This window comes from Gorilla gorilla, chromosome 18 (genome assembly GCF_029281585.2).
Source record: "Gorilla gorilla gorilla isolate KB3781 chromosome 18, NHGRI_mGorGor1-v2.1_pri, whole genome shotgun sequence".
NCBI lineage: Eukaryota > Metazoa > Chordata > Mammalia > Primates > Hominidae > Gorilla > Gorilla gorilla.
In genome coordinates, this window is record NC_073242.2 from 119,763,130 (window position 1) to 119,786,092 (window position 22,963).

Sequence of the window (22,963 nt, forward strand, 5' to 3'; positions counted from 1 at the left end):
TCAGCCTGGACGCGCTCCTTCGGGTCGCGGGTGCACTCCGGCCCGGCTCCCGCCTCGGCCCCGATGGACGCCGCGTTCCTCCTCGTCCTCGGGCTGTTGGCCCAGGTAAGGCATCGGCACCTGAGGGGGCCCCGCTGCCTCCCTCGACCCTGCGGGACAGTGTCTTCAAATGCCGCCGCACAGGTCTCCCCCAGAACCACTGGCCCTGGTCGCCTTTGGGGGCCTGTGAGCTGAGTGGCCCCGGGTGGGTCCCTGGGCTGGGGGCAGCACCCCAGGGGTTGTGGGGAGTGAGTGTAACCAAACACTCCACCTGGTGGAATCACCCCCAGGACTGCAGAGTCCTGCTGGGGTCAGGGACCCCAGGAAGGGACCACCCAGGTAGCCGTGCCCTCTCTTTGGAGGAACCCCTGCCAGGGTCTGGGGGTTGCCAGTCTTGAGTGGAGCAGAGGGAGGGGGGAGCGGCAGGAGTGCCCCTCTCTGGGGGGCTGGGGGCCAGGTTTCCGTAGGGACTCCCTGCGGTGGGCATAGGACCCCTGGCTAGTCTTGGGTGATGTCCAAACCCCCCACCCCAAGTTCCTGGCCAGCAGGGGTGGCTGCAGGCCCTGCCCCCAGGAACTCACATTCACGGCTACTTCTCGATTGGGAGGGCCCAGCCCGAGCCAGGTCCCAACACACGGCCTTGCAGAGTGGCGTGTGGCAGCCCTGGGGGCTCCGTTCCTGGGCTTCACCTGGGACCCTGCCGCAGCTGCCTGGGGTGATCAGGCCTGGGGGCCCAGCCCCCAGAGGCTGCTGGACTCTGCCCCTAAAAATCTTCTCTGGACTGCTGGCACCGTGGTCTCTCCAACGTGGGAGCAAGCCAGTGTGGAAGGAAGCCCAGGCCTCAGCCCCCCACACCCGCCATGGGTACTGCCTAGCTGGAGCCACGTCTCCTCACACCCTAGGGGGACCTAGACATGGAGGATGTGGCCTCAGTGGCTTCAGCCCCCAGGGACTGGGCTGGGTTGGGGCACGGCCGGCTGTGGTTGGGATGTCACTGGGTACAAGAGGGCAGCCTCTCTCTGGCCAATTCGAGAGAGAATGCACATAAAGGGCTTAGCGGTGCTCACAGTATTCATTGCTCTTGTGGTCCTGGGGTGGTTAGGGAGTGCTGGACACAGTGAGTAAGGGAAGCCACTCCTTTCCCAGCCCCCACTGAAGGGGCTTCCTGAGTCCTCTCATTCCCACATGCCTCCCAGCTCCAGCTGGCTCCAATTTCAACCCCTGGCAGCTGACCAGGCGCCTAGCCAGCCAGACCCTCCAGCAGCTGCCCCTGAGGGGCACCATGGCTCCTGGCACCCCCCACTCCCCCATCTGGAGACAGTGGCGGGGGGAGACAGTGGCTCAGCATGCGTGCTCACCCCCCGGCCCTCCACCCCTCAGCCCTCTGCCGGGGAGCGCAGGCTGGGGGGCTCCATGCCTCCAGGGCCCTTCCCCACCTGCTCTGGGGACAGCGTTTCTTCCCTGGCACCCCAACCCGGGGCATGGTGGCGGGGAGGCCGGCGCCTGTGAAAACATTCCTCCAGACCTCTTCCTTTGGATTTGGGAGTGTCTGCCTTTCAACAGGCCCCAGGGGGCTCTGTGGCAGGTGGGGAGGCAGGCAGGACCTCTCCCTCCCCAGAAGCCTCCCCTCTCACTGTCCCTTCTTTTCTCGCCCAGGGCTGGGGGACAATAACCCCCTCCCCCGACAGCTGGAGGCTGGGGGAGGTGGTGGAGGTGGGGGCCAGCTGGCAAGGGGACTATCGCCAAGGCTCAAATTCACTCCACCGTGAGGCAAAATATGTCAGTGTCAGGACCCTGCCTGCCCCTCCCCCACCAGCTCAGCTTTCAGGACGGTGTGCTCTCCTGGGCAGCCTTGGGGTCCTGGGCCGCCACCTGGTGAGCCCCCAGGCAGGCAGCATGGGCCCATCAGGGCCTTCTCCAAGTGAGGGGTTGCTCCCCTGCTCGGGCCACCTCTGATTGCTGAGCTCACTCAGCCCCACCCGGAGGGTGTCTTCAGAACTGGCCCCTCTCAGCCCTGCTGCACCTACACCATCCCTAGTTGCTGGTTCTACACCTGGGACCCCACCCCAGCTGGGAGGCGGCTGAGGTCTGGGGCAGCACACTTGACTCACAGAGAACCCCAGCCTGCTGGGAAGGGCCCCACTTCTGCATCTGGGTTTTGGGAGCCCCTTGGTCTCTGGGAGACAGAGTCAGCAGCACCCTGGGGGCCAGGCAGGGGCTCTTAGCTCGAGTGACTGTGACCAAGGCCAAGAAGGGAAGTGGCTCCCAGGCCACTCTTCTTCCCACAGTGGAAGGACAGCCTCAGACACCGTGCTTTGGAGGGGACAGCTGCCTCCACGCCTCTTCTTCCACACCCCTTCTCTGAAGCCCGCAGCAGCTAGAGAGGGTGGGGCCCAGGGAAGATGCTCCAGCCGCTCTGGGCCAGGCCAACAGCTGGGGCCATTCCTGGCATGCCTGGCCATCCAGGAACGGGGTGGCCCCAGATTCCAGCCTGGGGGAGGGGTTGAAGCCTGAGAAGCTTGAGGGGCCTTCACACTCCCTTTCCAGGCAAACCCACCCACGCGCCACCAAGCGTGTTCCTAGAATCTCGTAGCACCTTTCCCTTGGAAAATCGGGGGAGCAGGAGTGCAAGGTCGGCCCCAGAACCGCTCCTCATTCCCGCCTCGCAGTGGTGTTCGTAAACCCCATTCCCACCTCGCAGTGGTGTTTGTAAACTGTAGCGAGCGCTCAGTGTGTGCGGAGCTTTCTTACGCAGCAGCCCCTTGGGGTTGAGTGTCAGGCTAGGAGCAGACCCCAAGAGAGGCGTTAAGTCCCAGGAGCTTGGCTGCAGGGCGGTGGCCCCAGACTCCTCAAGGGCTTCGAGATGGTTCCCTCCAGGCTCTTGGCTAAGGGTCCAGTTGAGGATGAGCTTGGGGGTGTCACTGGGGACCCCCTGTGGGGAAGCAGGTCACTAATGTCCATGGGTCTTGCCTGGCTTGGGTGGGGGACAGAGAGCAGTGGACGAGTGTCCACAAAATCCACCTCCCAGGGTGCTTGCGTCCCCTAGCCCAGGTGCAGGGCTGTGGGCTGGCTGCGTTGATGTGGCTTTGTCCTGGGCACCGGATGTCCCGATCTCCCCAAGACGGCTCCCAGGCCCTCCCTCCACTGGCCACGTCTTCTGGGACGGGGATGGGGTGGGAGGACAAAGAGCCAGCTTTGAGAACGCCCCCGAGAGCCGGAAGCGGGCCGTGGCCAGCCTGCTCACCCACACCCACATCGGCCGTGATCTGGGCAAGTGAGCCCTGCCAAGGCTCTGCGGCCGCTGTGACCTGGTGAACTCAGGCTGTGGACAGGCCTGGGCCCAGGACTCCCAGCCTCTGCCTTGACCACACCCGGCCCAGCGTGACTGGAGGGTCTCCGGTGGAGGCAGCTGGAGGGTGGGGGAACAGGGCTGGCCCAGATTTGGTGGCAGCTGGGCAGGGAGGGGATGGAAACATCTGCCCGGGTGGGGGTGGCCCCTCCACCTCAGCCATGTGGGGTTCCTAGAGCCTGGGGTCTCCCTGCCCCATGCCCAGGCCTAGCCCAAGGCCGGTGTGGCTCTGTGGCTGGATTTCCTTCAGAGCATGTGGTTCAGAGCCTAATCTGGGTCTCAGACCCCACGTGACTCCTGGCTCTGTCTGTGTGGCTTTGAGCAAATGCCTCAGGCTCTCTGAACCTCACTGCCCAGAGCTGGGAGGTGAAGGGACCACCACAGGTTCCCAGGGGGTTGGGAGGACCAAAGGGGAGGGGGAGAGGGAGGTGCAAAGCTGCCCAGCCAGGGCCGGAAACAGACCCTGTGCCCACCGAGGCTGATGAAGGCCCCACGCTGGGCAGGCAGGTTTCCACTTGGCAGGAGCTGCCCTGCCCTGGAAGTGGTTTGTGCTCTGTGGGGGCTGGCAGGCTCCGAGGCCAGGGCCGCCATCTGTCAGCTGGCAGAGAGCTTCCCCGGCAGGGTCCCCTGCCTAGGAGCCTGAGGAGCCCCCACCCCATCCTCTCCCTGCTTCCTGCCAAAGCATTTGCTACTCTCTGGACTCCCAGGAGGCCATGGAGGAGGGGACTCAAGTCCTGCTGGCCGAGGACTAAGAACCCCAGGGAAGGTGGCCATGGTTTGGAGGCTGCTGCCACTGCCTGTGGGGACCTCTGTGTGCTGGGCCAGCCCTGGGCACAGGACACAGTCAGAGCGAGAGGCCCCAATGCCCCATCTCAGGGTGGGCAGATGGGCAGCCTGGGCCTTGCTCGTCCACACAGGGTAAGCGGCCGGTGGTGGAGGACAGAGGCCAAGCCTAATGGGGGTTCAGCCTGACAGGCTTCCTGGCCATGCCAACATCTCCTTCCCGGCCCCCGCCCACTCAGACTTACCAGCCCCCAGCCGCTGCCTCCTCTCAAGGCCACCTGTCCCCACGTCCCGGCCCCTGCCTAGACTGAAGTCTCGGCAAAGCCAGCAGGAGCAGGCGGCACTGGAGGGTGAGGCATTGGCACGGGGCTGAGGAGAGCGGGCAGCCTCGGAGCCAGCAGGGGCGTGGTGATCAGAGTAGCCGTCGACACCTGTGGTTTTGCAGGGGGAGGGGCGGCCCAGCTGGCCCAGCTCTGACCCCCCGGTTCTCAGTGCTCCATTTCATGGGGACCCACCCTGCCTGGAGCGGGTGCCCCCTTCCAGCGGGGAGCTGGGTGAGGCCTCCCACACAGGGTCCCGCTCACCAGGGCCGACTCGGTTCTCCCTCCGCTCGCACAGTGTGCGGAGCTGTTGTAGGTGTTGGTGTGGCGTGGCCGGCACACCTCTGTAGTAGGCACAGGACCTGGTGCCGGCTGGGGAGTCCCGTGAGCCTCCCTAGACCCCAGCCCACCTGCTGTCCAGATGAAGGAGCTCAGGAGCAGGCCGTGAAGACGGTGATGTGGAGATGGGGAAGGAGCTCAGGAGCAGGCCGCGAAGACGGCGATGTGGAGATGGGGAAGGAGCTCAGGAGCAGGCCGCGAAGACGGTGATATTAAGATGGGGGCCCTGTCTGAAAGGGGAGCTGAGGAGTTTGTGTGTGGTGGGTGATGTTTGGGGCCTGCTCTGCTCCCAGACTCCCCATCGCCTGCCTGGGAACCCCAGCACCTCCCACCCGTCCCCCTGCCCCACATGGCAGCCCAGCAGCCTGAGGGCTTGTCCTGGGTGGGGGTGCCCCAGAGAGCATGGCACGGGGTAGGGGGTCTCTGTCCCCTCCCAGCCGGGTGGTGCAGGAGGCTGCCCCGTCTCTGCGTTAGGGTCTGTTCCTTGGGGAGCTGCTGCCACCCCCACCACAACCCTGGCCACAGGGTCCTGGAAGCCTCCCACCCTGCCCACCCCAACTCAGCATCTTCCTCTGTAGCCCCTGTCACTGGGACGATGCAGACGCCACACCCTCACTACACGTGGTGCCGGTGGGGGGCGGGAAGGGCCTCGGGTCTCTCACCCCCACAGCCCTGCAGTGGGGGGCTGGGAAGGTCGGGGTACCCTCGCCAAGGCTGATTGGGGCTGTGAGCACTGGGCATGTGGGGCTGGGTTCTGGCCACACATGGGGCCTTAACCACAATGAGGTGAAAGGGGAACACAGCTCCTCACTTTTGCCAGGCACATTTCAAAGGCTCAGCAGCCCCATGTGGCCTGTGGGTCTTGGATGGTGAAGATCTAGAACATTCTGGCAGCTAGGAGAGCACTGTTGGGTGGGAGGGGGCCTCCGGGTAGGGGGGTCACCCAAGAGAAAGGCCGGGAGCCTGGCGACCCCCAGGACTAGGGAGGCACAGACAGCTCCTAGCCAGGCCCGGGGCACAGGGGACGGGGAGAGGGCACAGGGGACGGGAGAGGGCAGCCCTGTTTCCTCCTCCCTCATCTCCCTCTCCCCTGCCTCTCCCCCAGCCCTGGCCCCTGCTGCCCTCACCGAGTTCAGGCAGACTCTGTGCCCCAACGAGCTGCACCAGGCATCAGCCTGACCGGGGAGCTCGAGGGTGACCCACATGTCCGTGCCGAGCCGAGTGGGGTCAGCCCAGAGCCATGTCCTGTCAGCTGCGGCAGCTTCCACCAGGCTGTGCTTTAGGGTCGGGGTCTTTCAGGAAGAGCCATGCAGCCCACCCAGAAACACTGACTCCCCAGGCTCGGGGGTCCCAAGCACAGGTGTCCTGGGGATCCCAGGACAGGCAGGACCCACCGTCTCTAAGCTTCCCTTTGACCAAGGTGGGGCCAGACACCCCAGGAAGGAGGCCCAAGGCCCAGACTAGGAGCTGGGTACGGTGACCACATTTTTAAAACCAGAAAATTCAGGATGTGCTTTTGGGGTCACTACGAGTGCCCCTCTCCACCTGGCTCTTAGACTTGGGTCCCTTCTCTAGGCCTCAGTTTCCCCATCTGAGGGGTGGGTGTGGGGCTATCTGTGGTCACAAAAGTTGCTGACCGTCAGGACCTCGGGAGAATTTGGGGGCAGCCACCTCCACTTTGGGGTCTTTACTGGCCTGAGGGTCGTCCCTGCCCTGGAGTAGGGTGGGGTGCACAGCATCTCCCTCTGCACCCCACACTCTGCCCAGGCCCCATCCCTGAGCACCAGGGCTTCCCGTGTGCATTACAAACAGTGCATCCCAGCCCCTGATGTGGGAGAGGAGGAGATGGGCACACCAGGGTCCCAGCGGCTGAAGTATTGGGGTGAAGAGATGAAGACTTTACCGAGGTACCCTGTTCTGGGAGAAGAATAGTGAGGCTGGGGGTGGGGCTGCCCCTCTGTCCCCAGCCATGTCCCTCTTGGCTGTGCAGCCACAACAAGCCCCACCCCACCCAGCCCCACCGAGGCAGCCCTGGCCCCTGCCCAGTCAGTCTCAGGAACCCGCACCACCAGCGTTGGCTGCCCAGCCCTGACCTGGTGGGACCTGACAGACCAGCAGCAGCTGCAGGCCGGTTCAGCCACACAGCACAGTCCAGTTGGGGGCCGCTGTATGAATTACGGATACATCTCCAGCTGCTCTTGATGGACTGGAGCTGAACTCTCGCATCCCGGGGTTCCGTTCCCACAAAGCAGCCTGGAGAGGTGGAGGGGGACGGGCACTTTCCTGCAGGCACCTCCCCTGCCGCTCGCCTGGACCCTCCACAGCCAGCCCACTGTGCCCACAGGCACCGCCACTGGCTTCTTGGGGTCATTCCGTGTCAGGACCCCACGCTCTCCCCAGCCCTGGCTGGCTCAGGGGCTTTCTGTGTGCACCGCTACCCTGGCACCTGGGGTGAGGCTGTGTCCCCGCCGGGTGAATCTCAGGTGTCCCTCCCAGCCAGAGGCCTGGAACCCTAGCGCTACCTCCCAGCGGCCACATGCACTCGCCAGGGGCTGCAGACAGCCTGGCTGCTGAGTGGGCCCAGTAGGAGACTCGGGGGCAGCTGGATGGGGGCTTTGAGGGCCAGTACTTGGGGTGTGGCCACCAAGGCCCCAGCTCAGTCCGACGGGGGCGGGGCTCACGTGCCTTTGCCCTTGTGCTACGCAGCCCCGTGTGTGGAAGCCGCCTTGCGCCAATGGGCACCGACCCGTGGGCCAAGGGAAACACTGCGCCCCATGGCCTCCTCACCACCCACAGCTCCCAGCTGCACGCTGCCGCCCAGGGCTCCGGGAGACGGTACTGTGGGACACATCTGTCTTTGTTGCAGAGCCTCTGCCTGTCTTTGGGGGTTCCTGGACGGAGGAGGCCCACCACCCTGTACCCCTGGCGCCGGGCGCCTGCCCTGAGCCGCGTGCGGAGGGCCTGGGTCATCCCCCCGATCAGCGTATCCGAGAACCACAAGCGTCTCCCCTACCCCCTGGTTCAGGTGAGCAGGTGGAGGGGGCAGGAGGGGAGAAAGGGGTAGGCTGGTCCCCAGTGGGCCTCCCTCATTCTCTACAGGTCTCCTGGGAGCCAGCGGGGCCCCATTTCAGGACAGAGCTGAGGCAGGACTCGCCCACCTTGCCAGGGCTCTGGGCTTCCAACCTGGGTCTACAGCAGGGCTCAAACCCTCCCCATTGCCCCAGGCCGCAGGGCTTCCAACCTGGGTCTACAGCAGGGCTCAAACCCTCCCCATTGCCCCAGGCCGTAGGGGAGTCCAGAGCTGCTCCCACCCCACATGCGCCTCGGGTGGACATACTCCACGTTAGGCTGCACGCTCGGGTGTGATTTTTGCGTGCGTGTTCGCCGACGCTGAGTAGATGGAGGTGAAGGTGAACTGCCTTGCGTGGGCCTCAGCTTCACATACCCAAAATCGCCCCAGAGACCAGGGCCCTGAGGACACCAGGAGCTGAGCCTGAAATGAGGCTGCAAGACGGGGCACCCTTGGGGCCACAGGCTGAGCTGTCCCCAGCCCAGCACAGCTCCTCATTGGGTACCAGGATCCGTCCTCCAGTCCTAGGAGACTTAGACCTGCCCTGCTGTCAGCCGGGGAGGGGCCTGAGGGGCTGCAGAGAGGGCAGAGGCCCCCGCCCGGAGCAGCTCTCCCCAACCCCATTTCCTGCCCCACAGATCAAGTCGGACAAGCAGCAGCTGGGCAGCGTCATCTACAGCATCCAGGGACCCGGCGTGGACGAGGAGCCCCGGGGCGTCTTCTCTATCGACAAGTTCACAGGGAAGGTCTTCCTCAACGCCATGCTGGACCGCGAGAAAACTGATCGCTTCAGGGTGCGGAGCTGCGTGGTCCGACCTGTGCCCCTCAAGCAGGCCTGGTGGGAAGCCAGTGCCCCTCCTCCCCACTAGGCTTCTCCTCCCCGCTCAGTGGGCTTCAGGCCAGACTGCAAGATCCAGGCACCCTTAAGTGAGGGGGCAGGTACGGGGGTTTGGGACCGAGGCCCTGCAGCCGGAGGAGGCAACTGTTTAGGGTTATGTGCCCATTTAACTGGAGGGCACAGAGATCCCGTGGAGGAGCGGCTTGGTTCTGCCAGGGAGGAGCACGCTGCAGCCGCTGTAGCTTCTGTGGCTCAACCACAGCCAGCAACACACTGGTCCTGGGAGCTCAGGAGTGTCGTGAAGAATCTCTAAATAGTGTTGTTTTTGTTTTTTGTTTTTGAGACGGAGTCTCGCTCTGTCGCCCAGGCTGGAGTGCAGTGGCACGATCTTGGCTCACTGCAAGCTCCGCCTCCCGGGTTCACGCCATTCTCCTGCCTCAGTCTCCCGAGTAGCTGGTACTACAGGCCCCCGCCACCATGCCCAGCTAATTGTTTGTATTTTTAGTAGAGACGGGGTTTCACCATGTTAGCCAGGATGGTCTCGATCTCCTGACCTTGGCCCGCCTTGGCCTCCCAAAGTGCTGGGATTATAGGCGTGAGCCACCGCGTCCGACCTTTTTTTTTTTTTTTTTTTTTTTTTTTTTTTTGAGATGGAGCTTCACTCTACCGCCCAGGCTGGAGTGCAGTGGCACAATCTCAACTGACTGCAATCTCTACCTCCCCAGTTCAAGCAATTCTCCTGCTTCAGCCTCCTGAGTATCTGGGATTACAGGCTCCACCACCGCGCCCAGTTAATTTTTGTATTTTTAGTAGACATGGGGTTTCACCATGTTGGCCTCCCAAAGTGCTAGGATTACAGGTGTGAGCCACCACACCTGGCCCCAAAATAATGTTGATCCCAGTGGCCGCCACTGTTCTGGGCAGTGGGGTTAGTCAGGGAAGAAACCACTGATGCCCCTTGGGGGCTGGGATTCTCAGAGAAGGGGCAGTGAGCGCCGGGCGCGGTGGCTCGCACAATCCCAGCACTTCGGGAGGCCGAGGCAGGAGGATCGCTTGAAGCCAATAGTTCGAGACCAGGCTGGGCATCAAAGTGAGGCCTTGTCTCAACAAAAGATAAAATGGTAAAATAAATTAGCCAGCGGTGTTGCTGCGTGCCTGTGGTCCCAGCTACTTGGAAGGCTGAGGTGGGAGGATCCCCCGAGAGGTCGACACTGCCGTGAGCCGTGATTGCGCCACTGGGCTCCAGCCTAGGTGACAGAGGAAGACCCTCTCCCAAAGAAAAAAAAGAAGAAAAGAGGACCAGGTGCGGTGGCTCATGCCTGTAATCCCAGCAGTTTGGGAGGCCGAGGCAGGCAGATCATGAGGTCAAGAGATCGAGACCATCCTGGCTAACATGGTGAAACCCCGTCTCTACTAAAAAACACAAAAGTTAGCTGGGCATTCTAGCGTGAGCGTGTAGTCCCAGCTACTCAGGAGGCTGAGGCAGGAGAATTGCTTGAACCCGGGAGGCGAAGGTTGAAGTGAGCTGAGACCTCGCCACTGCACTCCAGCCTGGTGACAGAGTGGGACTCTGTCTCAAAAAAAAAAAAGAAGAAGAAAGAAGAAGAGGAGGAGGAAGAGGAGGAGAAGAAGAAAGAAGAAGAAGAAGAAAAAGGGCAGTGGGAGCAAGCCCTAGAGCCCAGAAACCCAGAACCCCGTCTGCACTCCCTTCAGGCGCCTGCCCTCCCCCAGCCTGCCCTCCCCCAGCCTGTCCTCCCCCATCCTGCCCTCCCCCAGCCTGCCCTCCCCCAGCCTGCCCTCCCCCAGCCTGTCCTCCCCCAGCCTGCCCTCCCCCAGCCTGCCCACCCCCAGCCTGCCCTCTCCAAAATGTCATTTTGGGCTGGGCGCAATGGCTCATGCTTGTAATCCGAGCACTTTGGGAGGCCAAGGCGGGTGGATCACCTGAGGTCAGGAGTTTGAGACCAGTCTGGCCAACATGGCAAAACCCCATCTCTACTAAAAATACAAAAAATTAGCCGGGTGTGGTGGCACGCACCTGTAATCCCAGCTAGTTGGGAGGCTGAGGCAGGAGAATCACTTGAACCCAGGAAGTGGAGGTTGCAGTGAGCTGAGATCACACCACTGCACTCCAGCCTGGGCAACAGAGCGAGACACCATCTCAAAAGGAAAAAAAAAGAAAAGTAATTTTGTACTTGATGTGGGGAAAGGACGCTTCCTGCCTTTGCCTCTGCAGGAAGCAAAATTTCCTTTTATTTGCCCCAAATCCTCCTTTAGACTTTGAGAACCAGTCCTTGGATCCCTTACATCAAAAGTTATTAGAGAGTATTTCTCACTTGGAAACTGTAATTGTGCCCATTCTCCGAAAGGATGGGAGGCAGTTTAAAATGTCATGTGCACAGGGGAATTAAACTTCAGGAGGAGGCCAGGCGCAGTGGCTCACCCCTGTAATCCCAACACTTTGGGAGGCCGAGGCGTATCACCTGAGATCAGGAGTTTGAGACCAGCCTGGCTAACATGATGAAACCTCATTTCTACTAAAAATAAAAAAATTCACTGGGCGTGGTGACGTGCACCTGTAATCCCAGCTACTTGGGAGGCTGAGGCAGGAGAATCGCTTGAACCCAGGAGGCAGAGGTTGCAGTGAGCTGAGATCTCGCCATTGCACTCCAGCCTGGGCAACAAGAGTGAAACTGTATCTCAAAAAAAAAACAAAAAACAAAAAAATAACTTCAGGAGGAACAAAGACCACAGAGAGAGAGGGAGAGAGATTAGGAACCCTCTGAGAGCCTTACTTTAGTCACACATGAAGCTGTGAGCTTCCTGGCTGCCAAGGCAAGCAGGGAAAGTGGCACCTGCCCTGTCTGCTAAGGGAAGGTGGCTCCCGTTCAGGGACGTCCTCAGCCACTGTGACAGATGCCCCACCCTGTGCTGTTTCTCGCCTGTTTAAGTTGGTGTTTCCAGCTGGAGACAAAGTCTGAATGTGCTGTCTCTTTCGCATGGCCCTAACGGGAGCCACAGAAATTTGGGGGCCACAGAGCCAGCCCTTGCTCTATGTTTGAACAGCTAAGAGCGTTTGCCCTGGACCTGGGAGGATCCACCCTGGAGGACCCCACGGACCTGGAGATTGTAGTTGTGGATCAGAATGACAACCGGCCAGCCTTCCTGCAGGAGGCGTTCACCGGCCGCGTGCTGGAGGGTGCAGTCCCAGGTGAGACAGGACCACGGCCCCGGGCCGGGAGGGGCTGCAGGGAAGGGCTCTGTGAAGTCCAGGATTTCCCTTAAGCAAGAATTCCAGAGGCCCCTCAGAGAGTCTAAAAATAAGTAAACAAGTCTCCGAGGCAGGTCCGTTTCCACAGGTCAACTCCTGCCACTTCCCATTTCAACATAAATTTCAAACCCAAAAATCTGAGCCTGGGAGTGGAGGTTTTTCAGGGGTCTTGTTCTCCCCCAAAAGCAAATGACTTCTCCCTCCTGCTGAGGGGGCCATCTGGAGCCAGGCACACTCCATCCTCACCCTGTACTCACACGGGGTCCAGAGCACCCACAGGCATCTCTAGGTTGTGATTCACCCTAAACCCAGGCTGACCTGTAAGCTCCAGCCACGGGGACTCGCTCCCACCTCCTTAGGGGCCTGTGGTAAAGACCTGGCGGAAAGGCACAGGCCCCCTTGTGTCTGGGGCTACCAAGGACTGTGGCCAGGCCTGGCCCAGGCTCAGGCTTGGAGGCTCATATCCCACCTCAGTTTCCTTCCCATGTCTGTGGCAGTGGCCTCCGAGCCTCGTTCTGCCCCAGGTGACAGACAGCACGTCCCAGCTCCAGCTGTCCCGGGGGGAACTCACAGCTGGCCAGGAGCTGCTCCCCAGGGTGGCCCGAAGCCCGTCCTTCCCACCCCACCTCGGTGGCTAAGTCCACCTGAGCTGCCAGAGGGGTCAGGCCTAAATCTCAGGAGAGGGAAATGTGGGGAGGTGAAACCTGGTCCTGCCACATGTGGCCCCTCTAGGAGCACCTTCCTGAGTACCGCTTCCCACAGCAGGTGGGGCGGGGTCTCTGGCCTACACAGACACAGTGTGCGTCCTCTGCTCGGCTGTCGTGTGTCCTCTGCCCAGCCTGCCCGTGCGTCCTCTGTTTTATCCTGCCCGTGCGTCCTCTGTTTTATCCTGCCCGTGCGTCCTCTGTTTTATCCTGCCCGTGCGTCCTCTGCCCAGCCTGCCCATGCATCCTCTGTCACCCTGGATGCCAGCAGCTCCTGGAGGCCCCCGCTAGCTAGCCCAGTCTGACCCAGCGCCCTTAGCCCCTGCACTGGGCAGGCCCAGGAGCCAGCACCTGACCCAGGTCGCATCCAATGCTCCTGTGCTCCGACCCCATAAACAGCACAAGCCGGGCAAAAGGCTTCGACCACATAGGTGGCCTGGACACGGCACGGTGGTCTTCAGGGGCAGCGGGAAGCATCTGGACTTGGGGGTTGCCGCATGCTGGCCGCCTTGGTGATGCAAACAGCAGCACGGACTGACTGCCCCATCTGGGGTCAGCCGTGCTGGAACCGGGGAGCCTGTGCACACGAGGTGCCCCTGCGCCCCTCACAATGCCCCCAGCCCATAGGCCCTGTGGACGTTGGCTCTCACTCCTCCCTGTGCTTCCCAGGCACCTATGTGACCAGGGCAGAGGCCACAGATGCCGACGACCCCGAGACGGACAACGCAGCGCTGCGGTTCTCCATCCTGCAGCAGGGCAGCCCCGAGCTCTTCAGCATCGACGAGCTCACGGGAGAGATCCGCACAGTGCAAGTGGGGCTGGACCGCGAGGTGAGGTGGCACCCCGGCAGCTCCACACTCGCACGGCCAGGGCAGCCCATCTCCTGTGGGTCCCTCTGCCCCCAGCCTGCCCACCCCAGACGCTCCTGTCCCTGCCGTCGCTGCAGAGCTTGCAGTGACCCTGGCTCCTGAGGAGACGGCATGGTGTGAACCCACTGATGCGCAGAGAGGAGCCGTGCTGGCCCGGGTGGGAGGGGTCTGGTGCAAGTAGGGCGTGAGGGGCCCAGCACAGGGCAGGGCTCCCCAAGCAGCCCCGCCCCTCTCAGCCTCATGGCAACGGCTCCCCGCTGGTAAGTAACTAACTCCTGTCAGGGCCCCTGTTGCCCCTTGCTGTCGGACTTCTGTGCTCCCGGAAGACCCCGCTTGAGTCAGCCCCTCTAGGAAGCCCTCCTGGTTACACTGTTACGTGGTCTTTGTCCATTTCTGTTCCTGCCACTAACCACGGTTCCCCAGGGCAGGGACCCAAGCTCACTGGTGTGCTAGGTGCCCAGCACACAGTAGGTGCTCTGTAAACGCTTACCCAGTGCAGAGTAGGTGCTCTGTAAACGCTTACCCAGCGCACAGTAGGTGCTCTGTAAACGCTTACCCAGCGCACAGTAGGTGCTCTGTAAACGCTTACCCAGCGCACAGAAGGTGCTCTGTAAAGGCTTACCCAGCGCACAGAAGGTGCTCTGTAAAGGCTTACCCAGCGCACAGTGGTGCTCTGTAAAGGCTTACCCAGCGCACAGTAGGTGCTCTGTAAAGGCTTACCCAGCGCACAGTAGGTGCTCTGTAAACGCTTACCCAGCGCACAGTAGGTGCTCTGTAAACGCTTACCCAGCGCACAGAAGGTGCTCTGTAAAGGCTTACCCAGCGCACAGTGGTGCTCTGTAAAGGCTTACCCAGCGCACAGTAGGTGCTCTGTAAAGGCTTACCCAGCGCACAGTAGGTGCTCTGTAAAGGCTTACCCAAAGCACAGTAGGTGCTCTGTAAACGCTTACCCAGCGCACAGTAGGTGCTCTGTAAACGCTTACCCAGCGCACAGGTGCTCTGTAAACGCTTACCCAGCGCACAGTAGGTGCTCTGTGAACACCCAGCGCACAGTGGTGCTCTGTAAACGCTTACCCAGCACACAGGGTCTCTGTATACGCTTACCCAGCGCACAGTAGGTGCTCTGTAAACACCGAGCGCACAGTAGGTGCTCTGTGAACACCCAGCGCACAGTGGTGCTCTGTAAACGCTTACCCAGCACACAGTAGGTGCTCTATAAATGCCTACCCAGCACAGAGTAGGTGCTCTGTAAACGCTTACCTAGCACACAGAAGGTGCTCTTTAAACACTTACCGAGTGCACAGTAGGTGCTCTGTGAACACCCAGCGCACAGTGGTGCTCTGTAAACACCCAGCACACAGTGGTGCTCTGTAAACGCTTACCCAGCACACAGTAGGTGCTCTGTAAACGCTTACCCAGCGCAGAGTAGGTGCTCTGCACACGCTTACCCAGCGCACAGTAGGTGCTCTGCACACGCTTACCCAGTGCACAGTAGGTGCTCTGGAAACGCTTACCCAGCGCACAGTAGGTGCTCTGCAAACGCTTACCCAGCGCACAGTAGGTGCTCTGTAAACGCTTACCCGGCGCACAGTAGGTGCTCTGGAAACGCTTACCCGGCGCGCAGTAGGTGCTCTGTAAATGCTTACCCGGCGCGCAGTAGGTGCTCTGTAAACGCTTACCCGGCGCACAGTAGGTGTTCTGTAAATGCTTATCCAGTGCCATAGGCTAGGGCAGCATCGCAGCCCCATGCCCTTAGGATCGGGGCAGGATTCTCAGGGCCACTTGGGGTCTTCAACACCCACTGGGCACTCCCGTAGGAACTGAGCTGGCCAGGTGGCCTGGCTCCCACCCCTGACCAGTCCCCATGTGCCCCACCTGGGCCCTCATCTTCTGACCCTGTGCCCCACATCCCCAGGTGGTCGCGGTGTACAATCTGACCCTGCAGGTGGCGGACATGTCTGGAGACGGCCTCACAGCCACTGCCTCAGCCATCATCACCCTTGATGACATCAATGACAATGCCCCCGAGTTCACCAGGGATGAGGTGCTGCTGCTGTCCCTCCCTCGAAAGTAGCCCCTGCTTAGAGCTGCCTTCCCTTCTTGGGCTCCTGCAGAAGGCAGCGGGCTTCATGATGGGGCAGGAGGATGGTGTGCTTTGGAGAAGGAACTCCGCGTGGGCGGGTGGAAGCCCAAGCTGGAGGGGCCCCGGGGTGCTGTGTGGCAGTGTGTGAATGGAGTCAGAGTTGGGAGAGAGGCCCTTGGGGAGAAGCAGCCCGTGGGACCCTCTGAGGCCCTCTAACATCGGGGAGCAAGTCTCCCTCCGGCCTTTGCTGTATGGGAAGGGAGCATGAAGCTGAGCCCACAGAGGAGGACCATGGGGGCACGTGGGGGACAGTGACTCACAAAACAGACAAACCTGAGGACACCCAGTGGGTGGGGAGCAGCTTCGACAGGAGCAAGGGAGGGTGTTCCTGCTGGGAGGCAGGAGGGAGGGTGGGAGGGGAGGGTGGGCTGAGGGCCCTGAGGGCCCCACCCATGCTGTCCCCCCAGCCCTGCTGGTAACTGGGGCTGGGATCCCCCCACAGTTCTTCATGGAGGCCACAGAGGCCATCAGCGGAGTGGATGTGGGACGCCTGGAAGTGGAGGACAGGGACCTGCCAGGCTCCCCTAACTGGGTGGCCAGGTTCACTATCCTGGAAGGCGACCCCGATGGGCAGTTCACCATCCGCACGGACCCCAAGACCAACGAGGGTGTTCTGTCCATTGTGAAGGTGAGCGGCCCCCGGCTGGCACACAGATGCCGGCACACACAGATGCCGGCACACACAGATGCCCACACACAGATGCCGGCACACACAGATGCCGGCACACACTGATGCCCACACACAGATGCCGGCACACACAGATGCCCACACACAGATTCCCACACACAGATGCCCACGCACAGATGCTGGCACACACAGATGCCCACGCACAGATGCTGGCACACACAGATGTCCACACACAGATGCCGGCACACACGGATGGCCACACACAGATGCCGGCACACACAGATGCCCACGCACAGGTGCCCACACAGAGATGCCCACGCACAGGTGCCCACACACACATGCCAGCACACACAGATGCCCACACACAGATGTCCACACACAGATGCCGGCACACACAGATGCCCACACACAGATGCTGGCACACACACATGCCTACACACAGATGCCGGCACACACACATGCCCACACACAGATGCCCACACACAGATGCCCACACACAGATGCCGGCACACACGGATGGCCACACACAGATGCCGGCACACACAGATGCCCACGCACAGGTGCCCACACACAGATGCCCACGCACAGGTGCCCACACACACGTGCCAGCACACACAGATGCCCACACACAGATGCCCACACACAGATGTCCACACACAGATGCCGGCACACACAGATGCCCACACACAGATGCCGGCACACACACATGCCCACACACAGATGCCAGCACACACACATGCCCACACACAGATGCCCACACACACAGATGCCCACACACAGATGCCGGCACACACAGATGCCCACACACATGCCCACACACAGATGCCGGCACACACAGATGCCCACACACAGATGCCCACGCACAGGTGCCCACACACGGATGCCGGCACACACAGATGCCCACACACAGATGCCCACACACAGATGCCGGCACACACACATGCCCACACACAGATGCCGGCACACACAGATGCCGGCACACACAGATGCCCTCACACAGATGCCGGCACACAGATGCTGGCACACACAGATGCCGGCACACACAGATGCCCACACAGATGCCCACACACAGATGCCCATGCTGGGGTCTGAGCCCCTTCCTGGCAGGTTCACATCCTCTGACCAGCTGGGACCTTGTGTTCGTCCTTGGGTGAGAGAGAGTGGGGGAGGGCATGGAGCCCCCCAGCCTGAGGACTGGGTCCCAGGCCACGCTACCCATGGGGCTTGAGGGCCAGAGGCAGGGGACACCCACCACCACTCTGCTCTGTCCAGCCTTCCTCCTTTCATATGGAATCCATGTACAAAAACACAGCTGCACACCTGTGTCAGTCCTGGTTCTACAGAGAAAGAGGCCATAGGAGACACATGCACAGATATGTCCGCACGTGTAGATGTGGATGTATTTAGATACTGACACATTAAGAGGTTTACCGCAAGAAATTGGCTCATGCGGTGCTGGGGTCTGGCTGGGCAGGTCTAACGTGCAGACCATAGGCCGGAGCCGACGCAGCAGTTTAGAGGCAGAGAAAATGCAGTTTTGCTCTCAAAGCCTTCACCTGAGTGGATAAAGCCAACCCACATCACCCAGGACGATCTCCTTTATTTAAAATCAAGTGACTGCAGGGGCTGGCGCCATCCCCCAATGGCCCTCGCTGAAATACCTGCAGAGTATGTGCTTGAACCCTGGGCTGCTCCCCAACCACCATCACACACAACCAGCATTTTGATAATATTCTTTGTGCCTTCTTGTCCTGCATAATTTGTTTTTTCAAGGTTAAAAAGGGGCAGAAGGAAAGTACAGGTGCTCTGGACAGACCCAAGGAGTGGCTCCCCCATGGCACCCGCCCTCGGGTGCCCACACTTGCGTTGGGCGGATGACGGGCTGTGCTTCCTTCCCTCAGGCCCTGGACTATGAGAGCTGTGAACACTACGAGCTCAAAGTGTCGGTGCAGAATGAGGCCCCACTGCAGGCGGCTGCCCTCAGGGCTAAGCGGGGCCAGGCCAAGGTCCGCGTGCATGTGCAGGACACCAACGAGCCCCCCGTGTTCCAGGAGAACCCACTTCGGACCAGCCTAGCAGAGGGGGCACCCCCAGGCACTCTGGTGGCCACCTTCTCTGCCCGGGACCCTGACACAGAGCAGCTGCAGAGGCTCAGGTGGGGCTCCTGAGGCCCTGGGAGAGGTAGAGGAGGCTAACGGCCCCATTCCTGCTTCAGGTGCCCCTGACCCCTGGGCTCTGAGGGTCAGAGGGTGTAGGGGCCATTTGCTGGTGTGGGTCCCTGAAGGTCTGGAGGGTCTCGAGTCCCGAGCATGCCTGTGTGTGCATGTTGGGATGACCTCACCCCCTAGGGCAGGCCCAACTCCAGCCTGTGCACGCCAGTCTGTCCCTGCCAGCCGTGTCCATCCCAGGAGGCCCTTGCTCCCAAGGGACTGGCCGTTCACATCTCATTTTACTCCAAGCCTGGCCCTATGTATCCCTGTCTGTGTCCACGGGGCCCGGGAAGGGCCAGCACCAACTGAGGCTTAACTAGGTTGCCACACAATTGTCTCAGTGCCCTGGACAGCTCGCCTGCCCTCCCTGAGCCTCAGTTTCCTCACCTCACAGAAGGTGCTGGTGACTGCAGCTCCCATCATATTCACATGGGTTGTGTGTACATGTGTATGTGCATATGTGTGTGCACATGTGTGGTACATGTGTGTGGTGTATAGGTGTGGGGGGTGGTATGTGCAAGGTGGGGAGTGTCTATGTGTATATATGTGCATGTGTGTGTGCTGTGCATGCCCATGTGTGTATGTGGTGTGTGCATGCATGTGGCATGTAAGGCTGTATGTGCGTGTGTATATGTTGTGTGCATGTGTGCATGCATGTGGTGTGTATGTGTGTGCCTGTGTGTGTCCAGTGCATGTCATGCACCCATACCTGACCACACCTGTGGGGCCCTGGGGTAAACTCAGATCCCACTCTTCCCCTCTCCTGCATCAGCTACTCCAAGGACTACGACCCGGAAGACTGGCTGCAAGTGGACGCAGCCACTGGCCGGATCCAGACCCAGCGCGTGCTCAGCCCGGCGTCCCCCTTCCTCAAGGGCGGCTGGTACAGAGCCATCGTCCTGGCCCAGGATGACGGTGAGCGGCGCCGCCAGCTTGGGGCTCCCTGACCTGGCCTTGTCCCGGCTGAGCACCCCTGCCAGTGTCCGAGGGCTCTGCCCATGTCGCCCAGGGGCTCAGAGCTGCGCACCCGCTCTGAGCCGACTGGTGGGGCAGGCTGGGGTGTTGGGGTCACTAAGCCGCGGCCTCCTCGCCTGCAGCCTCCCAGCCCCGCACCGCCACCGGCACCCTGTCCATCGAGATCCTGGAGGTGAACGACCATGCACCCGTGCTGGCCCCGCCGCCGCTGGGCAGCCTGTGCAGCGAGCCACACCAAGGCCCAGGCCTCCTCCTGGGCGCCACGGATGAGGACCTGCCCCCCCACGGGGCCCCCTTCCACTTCCAGCTGAGCCCCAGGCTCCCAGAGCTCGGCCGGAACTGGAGCCTCAGCCAGGTCAACGGTGCGCTCCCCTCACCGCCGCGCTCCCCCCATCCCCACGCTCCCCCCACCCCCACACTCCGGCCTCGGACGGGGGCAGGAGGGCAAGGGGCGTGCAACCCCGTGGTCCTGCAACAGGTCCCCTCCCGCCACCCCCCACCCCCACCACTGCATCCTCCCCTGGGGCAGGGTTACTCATTGTGCCCAGAGGACGGTGGGGGTGGGGGGGACCCAGGCCCAGGATCTCGGGATCCCCACCCTGTCTCGGCGCGAGGAGGGCAGGCGAAGTGGGGGCGGCCTCGGGAGGCCCTCCCTCACCACAGGCGCCCTCCGCAGTGAGCTACGCGCGCCTGCGGCCGCGACACCAAGTCCCCGAAGGCCTGCACCGCCTCAGCCTGCTGCTCCGGGACTCGGGGCAGCCGCCCCAGCAGCGGGAGCAGCCTCTGAACGTGACCGTGTGCCGCTGCGGCCAGGACGGCGTCTGCCTGCCGGGGGCCGCAGCGCTGCTGGCGGGGGGCACAGGCCTCAGCCTGGGCGCACTGGTCATCGTGCTGGCCAGCGCCCTCCTGCTGCTGGGTGAGTGAGCGCCCCACCTCCACCTGGACCCTCGGACCCTCGGACCCTCGGACCCTCCTCCCCAGGCCGTCCCCTGCTAACCAGCCACGCCCCTTCCTCCCAGCTCCGCCTCCTCCCTAACCCCGCCCCCTCATTACCAGCCACGCCCCTTCCTCCCCAGCCCCGCCTCCTCCCTAACCCCGCCCCCTCATTACCAGTCACGCCCCTTCCTCCCCAGTTCCACCTCCTCCCCAACACCACCCACTCATTACCAGCCACGCCGCTTCCACCCAACCCGCCCCCTGCTCGCCAACCCCGCCCCCTCATTGCCAGCCACGCCTCTTCCCCAAGCCGGCCTCTCCTTACCAGCCAAGCTCCCTCCTCCACAACCCCGCCCCCTCCTCCCTAACCTCGCCCCTTCCTCCCCAACCCCGGCTCCTCCGTGCCAGACACGCCCTTTCCCCAAGCTCCGCCCCCTCAACCCCACCCCTGCTTACCAGCCGTGCCCCGCCCCGCCCCCTCCTCCCACCTCCTTCGCAGCCCGGCCCCCTGAAGTCGCGCCCTGTGCCTGGCCCCAGCCTGCGTCCCTCATTCCCCAGTGCTGGTCCTGCTCGTGGCACTCCGGGCGCGGTTCCGGAAGCAGTCCCGGGGCAAGGGGCTGCTGCACGGCCCCCAGGACGACCTTCGAGACAATGTCCTCAACTACGATGAGCAGGGAGGCGGGGAAGAGGACCAGGTGAGGGGGCAGGTGTGGGTGGGGAGGCGTCCCCAAGGAACCCAGGTCGCGGGTCTTCTTACAACAAGCTGGCCAGGAGCCTGTACCTGAGGCCACCCGAGGGATGCCTGGCTCTATTCCACCTCCTCGCCCACAGGACGCCTACGACATCAGCCAGCTGCGTCACCCGACAGCGCTGAGCCTGCCTCTGGGACCGCCGCCACTTCGCAGAGATGCCCCGCAGGGACGCCTGCACCCCCAGCCACCCCGAGTGCTGCCCACCAGCCCCCTGGACATCGCCGACTTCATCAATGATGTAGGTGCTCCTGGGGACACCCCAGTACACACAGGCACGCACAGGTGCACACACATGCACATGTATACACCTGCACATGCATGCAAGAACCGGTGCCTGCATGCACTTATGGGCCATCCGAGGGCACCGCAGAGGAAGATGGTGTGGAGGCGGGAGTGTGGAAGCCCCGCTGCCACCGTCCGAACTGGGCCCTCAGCCTCCACCCACGACACAGGTCTTTGCACAGATGGAGTGGCGGTGGCCACAGACCCATCCACTGCCCCGTGTCCACCATGGAGGGGGTGGGGGAGCCCCGGGAGCATCCCCTGGGCTTCGGTGGCTCTCAGGGGAATCAGGGCCTCCATAGAAGCCCCTCTGGACACAGCGTTAATGATTCCCTGCCATCCACAGGGTGAATGTGAACACGGGGAATCTGGGGTGTGGGGCGCACAGGGAACCCTCCTCTGTGCCTGTCTGCACCTCTAGCACCTGGCTCAGAGAAAGTCCCCAGCAAAGGTGTACACCCCCGGTTAGGAGCGTGTGTCCCCACGAGCTGAGAGGACGGACATGCAGACAGAGCCTCCGAAAGGCGGGCGGGCCGTTGTGCGGATGGGGGTGTCCAGGAGGCTCGGGTTCTGCCTTGAGTGGACAAGGGCCACAGGGACGAAGAGACCAGGGTGATGGAGAGCAACCCCTTCCCACCTTGCTGGGGCAGGGCAGAGCCCCGGGGGATGGGCTGGCCACTGGCCTAATCCTGAGGAAGGGGGTAGTCCATGGCACCCTCTTCAAGACCCTGCTGCTGTGCCCTCAGGACGCTTTGCCTCCCCTCAGACCTCGCCCCCGGACGTGGGCAGCTTCCCCTTCCTGAGCCCGTGCCTTGAGCTGACTTTGCCCTGGGCTGTGGCCACGGCGGTGGGGCACCCGCTGGCCCCTCCATGTGTCTTGAGCTCTCCGGGCCTCTTTACAGGGCTTGGAGGCTGCAGATAGTGACCCCAGTGTGCCGCCTTACGACACAGCCCTCATCTATGACTACGAGGGTGACGGCTCGGTGGCGGGGACGCTGAGCTCCATCCTGTCCAGCCAGGGTGATGAGGACCAGGACTACGACTACCTCAGAGACTGGGGGCCCCGCTTCGCCCGGCTGGCAGACATGTATGGGCACCCGTGAGGGTTGGAGCAAGGGGCCAGATGGGACCACCGGGCCAGGGAGGGTCTTTCTCCTGGGGCACTGCTACCCAGACACAGAGGCCGGACAGCCTGACCCTGGGGCGCAACTGGACATGCCACTCCCCAGCCTCGTGGCAGTGATGGCCCCTGCAGAGGCAGCCTGAGGTCACCGGGCCCGACCCCCCTGGGCCTGGGGCAGCCTCCTTCCTGTAGGCGAGGGCCCAAGTCTGGGGGCAGAACCTGAGTGTGGATGGGGCGGCCAGGAAGAGGCCCCTTCCTGCCGGGGTGGGAAGAGTTTCTCTCCATCGGCCCCATGCGGGTCACCTCCCTAGTCCCACCTTGGCCTCCTACCAGTG

General features: G+C 62.3%; 1 protein-coding gene across 1 annotated transcript; it reads left to right on the plus strand.

The window, feature by feature from the left end:
• On the plus strand, nucleotides 1-22,917 carry CDH15 (cadherin 15). Its single transcript, XM_004058145.5, has 14 exons — nucleotides 1-105; nucleotides 7,697-7,855; nucleotides 8,539-8,694; nucleotides 11,802-11,946; nucleotides 13,380-13,540; nucleotides 15,495-15,623; nucleotides 16,165-16,350; nucleotides 18,252-18,505; nucleotides 19,333-19,475; nucleotides 19,658-19,897; nucleotides 20,212-20,451; nucleotides 21,030-21,166; nucleotides 21,303-21,461; nucleotides 22,408-22,917. Exons 1-14 carry the CDS (start codon nucleotides 64-66, stop codon nucleotides 22,606-22,608), a joined length of 2,352 nt encoding a protein of 783 aa, XP_004058193.2. The 5' UTR covers nucleotides 1-63; the 3' UTR covers nucleotides 22,609-22,917.
• Nucleotides 22,918-22,963: the final 46 nt, after the last annotated feature.

Bases quoted from the DNA above. Each gene is read 5' to 3' on its own strand.
- CDH15 (XM_004058145.5), top strand. From the start codon at position 64: ATGGACGCCGCGTTCCTCCTCGTCCTCGGGCTGTTGGCCCAG. The intron at 20,452-21,029 runs GTGAGTGAGCGC...CTCATTCCCCAG, and splicing joins CAGCGCCCTCCTGCTGCTGG to TGCTGGTCCTGCTCGTGGCA. The intron at 21,167-21,302 runs GTGAGGGGGCAG...CCTCGCCCACAG, and splicing joins GAGGCGGGGAAGAGGACCAG to GACGCCTACGACATCAGCCA.